The 14111-nt window shown below is 43.1% G+C and overlaps 1 protein-coding gene across 6 annotated transcripts in view; it reads right to left on the minus strand.

Annotated features, from left to right (window-relative positions):
* Positions 1-14111, minus strand: part of DMXL2 (Dmx like 2) — a 210425-nt gene that overhangs the window by 82852 nt on the left and 113462 nt on the right. For all 6 annotated transcript variants that reach the window (XM_089690563.1, XM_089690560.1, XM_089690562.1 and 3 more), the window contains exons 15-17: positions 7941-8058; positions 4899-5018; positions 109-336 (exon numbers count right to left, since the gene is read on the minus strand). In XM_089690563.1, coding sequence (XP_089546689.1) covers positions 109-336; positions 4899-5018; positions 7941-8058 — 466 coding nt within the window. The remainder of the gene's footprint in view (positions 1-108; positions 337-4898; positions 5019-7940; positions 8059-14111) is intronic.

Here is a 14111-nt window from a genome sequence, read left to right on the forward strand (position 1 = left end):
TGAACTCAGTTATTGCAAATATTTTGTTTCTGAAGCCAAGACTCTCTGTTTCACACAAAAATACACACATTAAACGAAAAAAATAAATAAAAATGAATGCAGCCTCACCTGCCGAGGGTGTTGCCCTTATTACTTCTACACCACTTGGTATATCCAGTGGCTGGCTATAAACAAGCTTGGAACTCAGAATCAGTTTGCTGGCAGTCTGCAGATTAGCAATTGATGCGGAGCGTGTCATGGGACTGGTGCCAGGAGATGTCTCTGGAGATGACTCTGCATTGGTTTGCCCAGGAATGGTAAGCAGATTTTCAGTTTGGGTTGTTTCAACAGGCTTTGCTGTAGATTAAATTATAAAAGTGTTTACTAAAAAAACTATAAATTGAAGAATTATTAAGAAATGCAAAAAGACCTTTAGCGGACAATTCTGGAATCTCTGTGCAGCAGATATCTATATGCTGTAGACCAGTGGTGGGCAACCTTTTTTTTCAACTGAGCCAAATCTCGCCAAAACCACGATTGAAATTTATTTTGAGAGCCACATTTTAAAACTGAAAATACATAGGATGGTACACTGTTTTTAGTTTCAATAAGTTTTTATAGTAATTCATCCCCCATAGTAATTCATCCCCCATATTGTAATTCATTCCCCATATAGTAATTCATTCCCCATATAGTAATTCATCCCCCATAGTAATTCATCCCCCATAGTAATTCATCCCCCATAGTAATTCATCCCCCTTATAGTAATTCATCCCCCATATAGTAATACATCCCCCATATAGTAATACATCCCCCATATAGTAATTCATCCCCCATAGTAATTCATCCCCCATATAGTAATTCATCCCCCATATAGTAATTCATCCCCCATATAGTAATTCATCCCCCATAGTAATTCATCCCCCATATAGTAATGAATCCCCCATATAGTAATTCATCCCCCATAGTAATTCATCCCCCATATAGTAATTCATCCCCCATATAGTAATTCATCCCCCATATAGTAATTCATCCCCCATATAGTAATACATCCCCCATATAGTAATTCATCCCCCATAGTAATTCATCCCCCATATAGTAATTCATCCCCCATATAGTAATTCATCCCCCATATAGTAATTCATCCCCCATATAGTAATTCATCCCCCCTATAGTAATTCATCCCCCATAGTAATTCATCCCCCATAGTAATTCATCCCCCATATAGTAATTCATCCCCCATATAGTAGTAGTAAGTAAGTAGCAAGTAGTAAGCCAAGTCCCCTCTGTGTCAATTCACTTACCTTTGCTCCGCGCGTTCCTCTCGCCGTGTTGCCGCGCCGTTCCGGTCTTCAGGGCGGACTGTGAGAGGAGCCTAGCTCCTCTCACGTTCGTCACGCTGCCCCGCCTACACACATCCTGACAGCCAATCACTGGCTATCAGGATGTGAGTGGCAGCGAGACTGGCCAATCATTGCATTTGAGCGCGCTGCCCTGGCTGTTTTTTTTTTGATCACGCTGCAGAGTCCCTGCCGCTCGAGAGGAGGGAGGGGAGCGGGCGCCCGGCACACAAGAGCCGCATTAAAGCGTGTAAAGAGCCGCATGTGGCTCGCGAGCCGCGGCTTGCCTACCACTGCTGTAGACCAATCAGAAGTTGAAATTTTATTTTCAGGTGTACATAACACTACTGCAGTGTTTTATTTCCTCCAGTGTTCCCTGCAGTCTTTTAAAAGTCTGTACATGTGCTGGGCCTGGCCACAGAGGATAATGGAGCATGAGCACAGCGTTACCTGGAAAGGCACTGCTATTTCTAAAAGGCGTACTTGACCACCTTCCTCCCAGTCATTGTACATAAATGGCTGGGTGGGACAACCACCACTCTGACTGGACATAACCATACGCCCTGTTAGAACCAGGGCTGAGCAGCGGCGCCATACATGATGGCTGTGTCCCTTGGACACAGCACAGCACAGATCGGGATATGTGCTCTCTGATTGGCCCTCCTTATCATGTGATGGCCGTGTCCAATCACATGTGTCAGCACTCAGCTCAGTGAGGGGGGTGAGGGGGGATCGCTGAAGTCTGTCAGCAATCTGCATGTAGCTGATGATTTTACTGTTCAGTTATACCAGTGTTTCTCAACTCCAGTCCTCATGGACCCCCAACAGGTCATGTTTTCAGGATTTCCCTCAGATGAAACAGCTGTGGTAATTACTAAGGCAGTGAAACTGATCAAATCACCTGTGCAAAATAATGGAAATCCTGAAAACATGACCTGTTGGGGGTCCATGAGGACTGGAGTTGAGAAACACTGAGTTATACACAGATCACACAGACTGCTGCCATCCCACGCCATCTATCCCTGTTCACAGTGCACATCAGCATATGTACTAGTGGACAAAAACATCTGTCTCAGTGTGCCCGTGCCCCATCAACATCTGTCTCAGTGTGCCCATGCCCCATCAACATCTGTCACGGTGTGCCCGTGCCCCATCAACATCTGTCACAGTGTGCCCGTGCCCCATCATCTGTCACAGTGTGCCCGTGCCCCACCAACACCTGTCACAGTGTGCCCGTGCCCCATCAACACCTGTCACAGTGTGCCCGTGCTCCATCAACACCTGTCACAGTGTGCCCGTGCCCCATCAACACCTGTCACAGTGTGCCCGTGCCCCATCAACACCTGTCACAGTGTGCCCGTGCCCCATCAACACCTGTCACAGTGTGCCCGTGCCCCATCAACACCTGTCACAGTGTGCCTGTGCCCCATCAACAGCTGTCACAGTGTGCCCGTGCCCCATCAACAACTGTCACAGTGTGCCCGTGCCGCATCAACATCTGCCACAGTGTACCAGTGTCCCATTGCAACATCTGTCAGTGTCCCATTGCAACATCTGCTGATGTCCTGCCACTGCCTCTCCGGGATCTCTAGCCAAACAGAGATCCCGGAATTGAAGCCAGTGGTTCCGATGACTTATCACAGAAGCCACGGAGGACCAGAAAGTCTCCGATGACCTGTTTGGTGTATGAAACCGGAAGTGACAAGTGCTGTCATCATTTCCAGTTACCTGGAAGAGGATAATACATGAAGGTGCTCCTTGGATGTTGGGCTCCTCTATGTGGCTAGGCTATGAAAGTATCACCATACTCAGCAGTAGCAGATTGTGTTCTGGGGTGTAGTTGCAAGTATGCCTATGATGTGTGTGAGAAATAACCTGCTAATATAACATTTTTGTGAAGAAAAAAAAATTATTGAATGTCTTAATTTTCCAAAGAACTGTGGGAAAAAATTACAACTTCAAAAAAAACTCACCATGCCTCTTACTAAATACTTTGGAATATCTACTTCCCAAAAAGGGGTCATTTGGGGGGTATTTGTACTGTCCTGGCATGTTAGGGCCTCAAGAAATGAGATAGGCAGTCACTACATCAGGTGTGATACATTGTAAATGATAGGTACCATAACTTGTAGATTATATAACTTTCACAGAGAACAAATAATATGCACTGATCAGTTATTTTAAGAAATGTAGCAGCATAAATTTTGGTCAAAATTTCTGAAGAAAAATTACTTGTTTGCAAAATTTTATAACAGAAACGAAGATCAACCCATTTATCGTTTATAGTGCAAAACATAAAAAAAAAAAAAAACAGTACCACCAAAAGGAAGCTCTATTCATGTGAAAAAATATATAAAAGTTTTATTTGGGTACAGTGCTGCATGACTAATTGTCTTTCAAAGTTTGAGAGAGCTGAAAGCTGAAAACTGTCCTGGACAGGAAGGGGGTTAAAGTGTCCAGTACTGAGGTGGTAAAAGAGATATGTAACAAACATCTACTTTTGTGTTACTACTAATGCATTGATCATACAAAAGAACCCTTCTTTCCTATGGTTATAGTTTTCATCATATTACCCATTGCTAGCTGCCTTAATAACTAGCAACATGTCTGACTAAAACTGCATATTTAACAGTCTTTTTTAGATATTTATAAGCCAGCATCTTTTAAAATGTTTTTCCTGTGTGGAGGTGTGATCTGTAGCAGCGGAGGTGGTGGGGAGGATGGAATCAGTAGCAGCGGTAGTATGGGTGTGATCTGTGGCAGCGGTGGTGGTGGGAGAGGGATGGGAACAGTGACAGCGGCGGTGCTGGGGACGATGGGATCAGTTGCAGCGGTAGTGGTGGTGGAGGGTGTGATCTGTGGCAGCGGCAGTGATGGTGGGGATGTGATCAGTGGCAGTGGTGGGTGTGATCTGTGGCAGAGGTGGATGGGATCAGTGGCAGTGGTGGTGGGGTGTGTGATCTGTAGCAGAGGTGGATGGGATCAGTGGCAGTGGTGGTGGTGGGGGATGGGATCAGTGGCAGCAATGGCTGTGGGAAATGGGATCAGTGGCAGCAATGGTGGTGGGAAATGGGATCAGTGGCAGTAATGGTGGTGGGAAATGGGATCAGTGGACCTCCTTGCTCAGTCTATCTCTAGCTTCCTTCCTTCATGTGTGTCCAGTAACTCCTATCGTGACATAGGGTCTCCTCACACGGAGGAGAGAGCTCAACCCCCTTCACTCTACCAGCCCAGCCCAGGTCAGCTGACTTCCTCTTTCAGTTTCTGTCTCCCAACATGGCATCTCCCTACCCTACAGCTGGGAACTGAGTGGGCAGACAGGATGGGTGGGAAGGACCGATATTTGGATACTGTGTACCTGCCTGTTAGTGAAACTAGCTGCTCCCCTCTCATATTGGTATAGGAGGCTTTGGAGAGAATGCAGCAGGCAGTGGAGTGGTGGAACTCCAGGGTCCAGTCGCAAGTGCGACTGTTGCTACTCTAGCAGTTCTGCCACTGGTTTATGGTGTTGAAAGAACACAGCAACAACTAGGAAAATATTGGTAAAATACCCACCTTGAGCATTAGGCTGGTACTTACCAACACATGCTTGAACAGACTTTAAATGAAGATGCCACATGTTTAGTACTGAACGGTTGTCTGCATCTTTTTCTATTACAACAAGGAAGAACTTTTCTGAAAAGGGCGGTGGGCGGTAACCTGTTTGGAATCAATAAACATTATAAATGAATTTTGTTATGCTCATTTCTGAACCCAGCTTAACATAACTCAAACAAAGGAGATCCTTCATAGACGGAAGTAGCTTATTCTATATACATGAAAACAAATTATATTTTGAATCACGAATATTAAAATTTTGCTAGTCAGCTTTCTAAATTTGTAGTACTCAAATACTGTAGCCTTACTTAATCTCACAAACTAAATGCACTAAATATCTCAAGGTGGTCAACTAATAAAATGACAGTCAAGTGGGTAGGCAAACATTATTGTTTGGAGGTAGGGAGTAGAGAAGAAACACTTTGCGGTGTTGGCTTACCTTGATAAAGATGGTTTTAAATCCATATCAACCACCTTTACTACCTGGTGCAGCACTGAGGTGGGTGTCTGTAACCTAGTATGTGTGATAAAGTGACCTGTTTGCAGACAGGAGCCAAATATAACATGTTGTACTTTGTTCTGGGCAGCAAAAGCAGTTAAATACAAGAGGTATATTGCTAGAAAAAAATACAAGTTATGCACAAGCTATTTAAAGCCCCACACTTAATAAAGTGATAATTCTGTTTTACATCATTGCATGTATACTTTGTTATATAGTTCTGTCTCTACAGTAATTAAAAAAGCCAAATGTAGGTGTACTACTACCCTGTTTATTATAGTCGGGCAGACTCCTAAACAACTGTAAATACAGATATACACAGCATCATCTAGCTAGCAGGAAGAGATTCTGTGTGTAACCGTCCTATGTCCACAGGGACAAAAGCAAAAGGAATCATGTACATCAACTGGGACAGTCTGAACATAGTAATATACACAATATCACACATGCACTTTCAAGTAATTGAAATAAGTGTAGAAAAGTAAAAACAACTTGCACGCAGCTGTTAGGACCCATGGACACAGAATGGTTTAAACCACTCCACCTCTTGGCAGCGTTTAGCAGAAAAACTGGCCTGACGTGTGTCAAAGCAGCCTGACGTGCTTTTACAAGCGTTTAGGTGCGTTTACAAGTGTCAAGTGCTTGGGCATTATTTAGTTTCATTGGCCATAATAATAATTTATTCTGGCCCTGAAAAGAATTAAAACTCAAGCGCTAAACGCGCCAAGTGTTTACATGTGTCACGTTTTCTGCCAAAACGCTGATGCTCCTGGACGTACTGACCCTAGGTTTTTTTCCTGCTGGTAAACGCTACTGCTACTAAAAGCTTCTAAACGTCTATGTGTGCATGGACACATAGGATAGCATAGGAGGCCATTTGGAAGCAGTAAAAAAACAAACAAACAAAAAAACTACCTGATGCCCCTAAAAGTGGCTGCAAAAATGCCCTGTGCACATGAGGCCTTAGCCAATTTAACTGAATATTGTGAATATTGAAAACCTTTAGCTACCATTAATTTTCAAGAATCAAAAGAGGTAATATTTTATACTGCTTTTTCAGCAATTTCCTGCAAGAAAATGATTAACCAAGTCTGAAGAAATGACTAAATATGTGCCTTGCAACTGCATACCTCACTGTGAATTGTGAGGGAGTGGAAGTGTGGACTGTGGAATTGGAGTAAGCTCTGGTACAGGAGAGTAACGCGTACAGGATTTGGAGCCACGCTGTGGGTATGAGAACACTGGCTGTACTAATCACTATGACCCATGTTTATTCATGCTGAGATACACAGCACTGTGGGTGCTTTTTAAATGTAAGTGTTGATTTTAGGATCTTTTAATAAATTGTTACTATTCCGAGAGCACTATTTTGGTCCAATTCTATTTTTGCATGTGATGTATCTGTGGTGAGGAATACTGAGGAGGAAGGAGCAAGAGGAATAGCTCATGCCACATATGCCCAAGGTGGGGCAACAATGTGTTATGACCTTGATCTATATTAAGGTCCATTGCACAATGTGAGTGCATATTATCAAAGGGTGTTTGCATGGGCCACAGAGCTTGAGAAAAGAGGAAGGAGGAGATAAATCACATCACGGTGGTGGAAGAAATATCGCTTTAATGGATACTGAAGGACCATTATAATGTTTTGAATTAAGGACTGTCACATTATTTGATGGGATTACGTTGCATTGTGAAGTATTATACTGTGTATCACTGCAGAATGGGTCGTAGTGGAGTTTAGCTCAATGAGCCTGTGAAATGTGTCACTATGTGTTAAATGTTAAAAGCGTTCCTTTAAAGTAAATCTAAACTTTTATTGCACATGCAGATGTACTCCCGAGCCAGGCTGTGTGCCTCCATAGAAACACACAGCATGGCTAGGTCACACACCCCGCTCCCTCCTCACAGGATTTGACTAACAGCAGCAGGGACCTAGGGCTCCCGCTGCTCTCAGAGTTGCCTGTGAGACCAGAAAGAGGTGCGGTGCTGCAAACAGGGGGGGGGGGGGCTTTTTTTACCTGAATGCAGAAAAAACAATTTAAGTGATAAATCTGCAGCTAAAGTGATAAGCAGTTAAAGCCCAAATCCAGACAATTTTTCTTAGCAAAGCACAGCTGGAACATTTGTCAGGTTTTTATGTTCATGTTTGCAATGTGGCACTTTCTCCTTACTTTCCCAGTTAATCACCAAACAGTGGTGAGAATATCGTTAAGATGAGCATAAACAGCAGCAAATAAAAAAACCCAAATCTAACCTGCTATACAGTGCTTTTTTCTCCCCATTTCTTCTACACCGAAGTAGCAGTCACAAAAACCTGAAAGTTTTTTCTCGGTGCTGTCCAGAAAAAAGAAACTGGATGGATTTGGTCTTTAAATGGCTTGTGTGTATGTTTATGTTTTTATTTTTTTTTCAGAAAACCCCTAAACTCAGCTGATAGAAGTGCTTTATTTTTATTTTTCCATGAAAATGTATGAAAACCTCCTAAACTATATTTAGCTGATAATGTTATGCTCCTTTCGTACCTTGAGATGGCTGGAAGAAAACCTCAGCTTCCTTTGCTTTCAAATCTTTTTTATGTGGCTTATATCCTAAAATGAAGTCTTCTTGAAAAACATGAAGCAACTGTGTTCTTGATCCACACTAAGAATACAAAGAGAAGCGTCAGTCATGCACACTGGAAGTGTACCAATAAATCCATCTATGGACATCACATTAAAGAGGTACCCATAGGTGTTAAAAGTGAAGATGAATTAGTGCAGGGCTATGCTACAAGACGTTTATAGTCAGTTCTGACCACGTGACAATACCAGCTACCTGGGCTGAAAGATAATCCAATAACTCTCAAGAGGAGGGAAGCCATTTCCCCCTTAGTCCATCAGCACCCTTACAAACAATGTAACCCCAGTAAAATAACTAACTAAATGATAATGATAAATAACAAGTTTGTTACAGAAAGAAAAGAAGCAACAAGTTAATCAGAAACAACTGAGTTTAAAAAAAAAACGGGTTAAAACTTCACCCTAAGGATCAACGTAAGTAGGCAATATCTCATAAGTGAACTGTGGAAGCTGCAAATCACTGTAGTAGTCAACACTACTATGGTGATAGCAGCGATCTTGCAGGTGCTGTGCTGAGCGGCTTCCCTTCTGCATGGTAACCACAGGAGGGTGTACGCTTGACAGGGCCACCATTTATAGAACAATGAATACAAGGCATTCTTTAATTAGACAAGGTGGAGATTATGATGTCACCACCCAGATTCTCAGCTTCCCCAATCAGAGAACACCGTGTATTCACTGGGAAAAAAACCAAGGCATTCTCTGAATGGCGGCAGTGCCTAGCTAGCGACCCCCTGGTGATTAATAGGCAGAAGGGAAGCAACTAGGCACAGAGTCATGGAGGTTACAGCTATTACTGTAGTAGCACCAACCACTACAGTGATTTGCAGCCTTCACAGCAGTTGCTCAGGTAAGTATGGTATACTTACACTGGTCCAAGCTAAACCAATGTAATCTTTAAATAGGAAAAACATTTAACAATAACCATCACTTCTTAAAAGTTTCAGTTTGATGGAGATGAAAGAAGTGCCGATAAAAGAACAAGCCCTTGATCTGTTAACGTTGCAACAAAATACAACATACTGTAGTCATTCTGCTCCACTGTATTTATGGTGGTGAAGGTGGAGTATAATGATTGCTACACTCTTCATCACACAAGGGCCTCTGTCAATACAGAGGGGAACCATGGTTCACGGCAAATACACCCAGAGGAAGCCCTTGGTGTAAGAGATATGCCCAACATCCTTTGTCACTGGTAACACTGCAGCGATTTAAAAATCGCCTGATCTGTGTGCAATTTCAGCGCGATTTCAGGTGCGATTTCTGAAGACTATATTGCTATTTGTGACGATTTTCAGTGATTTTTTGCAATTTTCAGTGCGATTTCCATTATATTCTATGTATGTGAAATTGTAACAAAACTGCAGAACAAAAGTAATGTAAGAACTGCTTTAGAAATCGCGATGCAGCAAATCTCACGTTAAGACACTGACATTCCCATTCATTAGATGTGATTTCAATTTGCAAGTCACGCTGGTGTGACTGGGCACTTAGGTAAAGATTTTAGAACATATCTTGTACCTACGGTCCTAAATTAGTTAAGAGGTATATAGTACACCAATTGGTTGCTAGAGTTACATAAACAGTTCTTATTCCATTAATTGTGACAGTCTGTCATTAGGAAAACTCTTTTGCAAAACAAGGACATAAACTGTGCATTTTGAGGCAATCAATCAATCTAAAAATTAAAAGCCACAAAGAGAAAGATACTATGCCCAGATGGAGTCCCTATGGAGGCAGACTGACAGTGCTCCTGCTCAAAGTGTCTTCCCAAAACTGAAGCAAAGTGAAAGTAGGGAGTAGAGAGTTGGCAACTTGTCCTTCCCAAGAAATATTTTACTACATCTAGTAGAGTGTAAAGGTAAAACTGGTTTATGCTTTTCAACAATAAGTCTTAATCATAGCTAGGGATAAGTTTGATGTTCGAGTCGAACATAACTTTGCTGAACACACGAAAGGTAAGGGCGTTTGGCAGGCTATTCACCCGAGGCGCTCAACAATGCATTACGCTCTCACAGTGCATTATAAAAGCCATGATTGGCCAAAGCAACGCACCTGGCCATCAGTCAGATGCAATGCTTTTGCAATCACAACACAACTTGGTGGAGCTAGCGGGGGGGTTGTAGTGCAGCATCATATTTAAAGGGATACCTTGATGCTAATGAACCCCCCTGTCTCCACAACCATGGGACCAGGACTGTGGAGACAAGGCCCTTGTCCCCATCGGCATGGTGACACCGTCCCAATGCTGAGGGGAAAGTGGCCTGGTAAGCTGCAGGTGGGGGGTGCTCAATCGTTCCCCCCCTTTCCTGCCCTGCCAGGCCTATGCTTGGATCAAGGGTCTGGTAGGAATTTTTTTGGAGGGTGGGGGTTCCCCTTAAACGTCCTACCAGGTCTTAAGGGCCTGGTATGGCTTTTAGGGGGAACCCCATGCACTTAAAAAAAAAATAAAAATAAATTACTGTGGGGTCTCTCCTAGCCTTCCTACCAGACCTAAAGGGTCTGGTATTGAATTTGGGGGAATTCACACTGGTTTTTTTTTTTTTTTTAATAACAATTTCATTTTTTTATTTCGTCACTGGTTCTATACATTGTACAGATATGTGGCCCTCCAGCTGTTGCCAAGCTACAAGTCCCAGTCCCAAGATTGACAGTTACAAGCATGACTCCCAAAGGCAGAGGGCCGCCAGCTTGACACCTCTGGTTTAAGGGGACCTCCAGGCATGATATAAAGGAATTTTTCTTTTTTTTTTACTTTAAGCAATGAAAAATGATTGCTCCTTTAAAAAAACGGTACTTTTTGAATATTTTTTTTCATGTCCCTCAGGACAGTACCCGAGTCCCCATACCCCTTTTAAGGCCAACAACTTGCACAGAAGCCTTCAAAATGGGCACTTTTGAATTTACAATTTCAAGGTCCACAGACTTGCATTGAGATCGAAGTTCGCTATCAAACACTCATTAGGTTCGAACGTTCGACTGAAAATTGAACATAGCCATAAAAACATAGTTCAGGACACATTTATATGCAACAGATATTGGAGTAAAAAAAGTCTCCTCCTGTCCATGGTGCTCAGAGATAATTAAGCAATCTGATCATTCAATTAGCCCTGGTTCACATATATGCGGCTGTGCGGGCCACGTTTTGCACTGGCACGAGAGCCCATTCATTTGAATGGACTCCCGTGCCACGCAGGGAAGAAGTCCCTGCACTTCTTCTGAAAACGCAGCCCGCAGGGGAACCTCGGTTCCCAGTACGGTTGCGTTTTCCAGTGCGGGCAATCGCCCACGGATCCGCATTTCTCTGTGCGGGAGGTGCGGCTGCACGGATTTTTGTGCGGATCCGCAGCAGCACCACTTACACAGATGTGAACCTGACCTTAGCAATGAATACTACAGAGCAACTCTGACAGGTGGGGAAGTACAAGAGAGGAGCAACAGAAAAATTCAACGGAAAAAGAAAATACAACCATAAATCTAATAAAGTATTCAAATAAAGTGCAGCGCTCAAAACATTTCATACAGAAATCATGATAATATGTGAAAAATAGTAAATAATCACAAAGTGTTCATAAATTAAATAATCGTATAGTAATATCAGAACAGATCAGTCCCCAAATGTCGTGATGAGATCAGAAGACTTCCAAAGATAGCCAAATGTGATACCATCCACTCACATGCAAGGCTTACCAGATGGTATGTGACCCCTTGCTGCTAAGAGTGATCAATCTGCACAAAACAGGTCTTTCCAGCATCCAAAATGGCCGCCGGTCACGCATGCATGGTAGCATATGTTCGTGGCTCCACCCTATGCATTTCATCATAGGTGACGTCATCAGGGGCACGCACACTTGCCACTCCATGCTCTTAAATAGGAAAAGCACCCACAGAGGAATGACACCACCGGTTCTAAGCCGCAGGGGGAGGTGTTCAGACACCTGCAGCCTAATGAACCACCATATTTAAATAGCCAGTCTTAAGGCACTGATATCCTACGGCGCCATCTTCTGGTGAAAAGACTTTATAAAGCCAGAATACATGAATTTAAATATCTAGTGGCTAGAAGATATTAAACCAGTCAATTTACAATATAGGACTACTGATTCATAAGTGTGCCACAGCGCCATCTAGTGGCTAAAAATTATTAAACAAATAAAAAAATAAAAAAAAATTTACCAAAAATTTTAAATTAAAAGATTAAAAGTGGTAAATAATTAATACTAAAAATTTATATTAATAGCAGTCCTCTTGACTAAAGACATTGAGTACAAAATTAAATAAATGCAATGCAATATGCATAAAATGCAATGTCCCAAAAAGAGATCATGATAGCAGTAAGTAAAAATGTTACTGGTGTTAATAAAACAATTCATTTCCCACTCAATATTCAAACCCAAACTAGTTTCGGCTTTACAAATCGTTCTTTTGGCATTACTTCCTCTCCAGTTAGGGATATATTCCTCCACTGCAATAAAAGCGGTACCCTCAGGGTTATTATTGTGCTATGAAGCATAATGCTTGGATACACTATGTTCTTTATAGCCCTTCCTTATGTTAGCAATGTGTTCAGCTAAGCGAACATGGAGGGCCCGTGTAATGTGTCCAATATATTCTAAACCGCATGGACACATCAACATATAAACCACAATGTCAGGGATCTCGGGTTTCTCCGTGGCGCACGGGTCACAAACGAACATACGGGCGCTAGGACATAGGCGCCCGCGGCAACAATCGCAGCCACGCATGCGCACTCGGGCACACGCCTGGCACCAATGACAGCACAGGGCGCACTATTTAAACCGCCTCTTGCATGCTCAAGTTGCCGTATGGTCTTATTCCTGCTTGTCCCTGTTATCCTGTGTTCCTGTGAGAGTATCCTGTTGCCGACCCAGCCTGACCCTGATTGCTGTTGACCGTCTCCTGCCCTGACCCCTGGCTCGTCCGACTATTCTTCTCCCTGTTCCTGATTATCTTACCTCCTGCTGCTGAACCTGGTCTGTGACCTGACCATTCTCTGCCTGCTGCTCTGTACTGTTCCGCTTCCACTGTTACCGACCCGGCCTGTCTGACTTCGCTACTGCTTCATGGTGTGTTCTGTCCATCCATCCAGCACCGATCCAGCTGTTGCTGTCTGGGCCTGCTCTGCCTCTTCACATCAGGCTCTCATCCTGCTACGTACCACTGGCGGTTCCTTCTACTGCAGCTGGGTGTACCCAGGGGCCGTGACCGGGTCTCAGTCTGCTCCAAGTCCATCCCCACCATCAGGGGCTCTATTGAACAAGCAGATTAAGGCTTACACTCCGCGCCCTGGGGAAATCCGGTCTGTGGAGCTCTAGAGTTACCGTCAGTAGGTACCTGACACACATTTTTAGTTGAGCATGAAATAAACAACCGTATTTCATCTTTTTTACCAGGTTGCACAGACACAAAATTGGTCATTTTCCTCCCTCTAAAAGAATTTACCTGGCATGCCTTACACTTCCTACATAGATGGTAACCATCCATATTGGCAAAAAATACCTGCCTAGTAGGTGGATCTGGCACATTCTGTGTCAATTGACTTCTAAGATTACCCGCTCCCCTGAATATAACAGTGGGGTGTTCAGGCAACATTGGGCCCAGAATTCGAACATTCATCAAGACTGGCCAATGTTTTTGAAAAATGTTTTTAACAACATAATGCAGGTTTGAGAAAGTAGTAAAAAAGGCAAAGCCAAAACAATCAGGACTATCCTGGACCAATTCTTTGTCCATGATAAGATTTTCCTGGTTATGACATCCCACCTCCTGTATAAGTCTATCCAAATCCTCTGCCTTATACCATATGACAAAACGCGTAGGGTGGAGCCATGTACACACGCTATCACGCATGTGCGACCAGCCGGTGGTCATTTTGAATGCTGGAAAGACCTGTTTTAGTGTTTGTACATGCTGATTTGTGCCTTCTACCGTGTGAGTGCAATTTCTATTTGAATAAGTTTTGGATCATTGATAGTTTTACACTACATGGAGAAATTTTTTATTACATGTATAATGCTATGAGCTCTGGTCTTATTTAACTCGTCTTGGAGCAGT

This window comes from Staurois parvus, unplaced genomic scaffold (assembly GCF_062004578.1).
Source record: "Staurois parvus isolate SC_StPar_1 unplaced genomic scaffold, SC_StPar_1.0 ptg000533l, whole genome shotgun sequence".
Lineage (NCBI taxonomy): Eukaryota > Metazoa > Chordata > Amphibia > Anura > Ranidae > Staurois > Staurois parvus.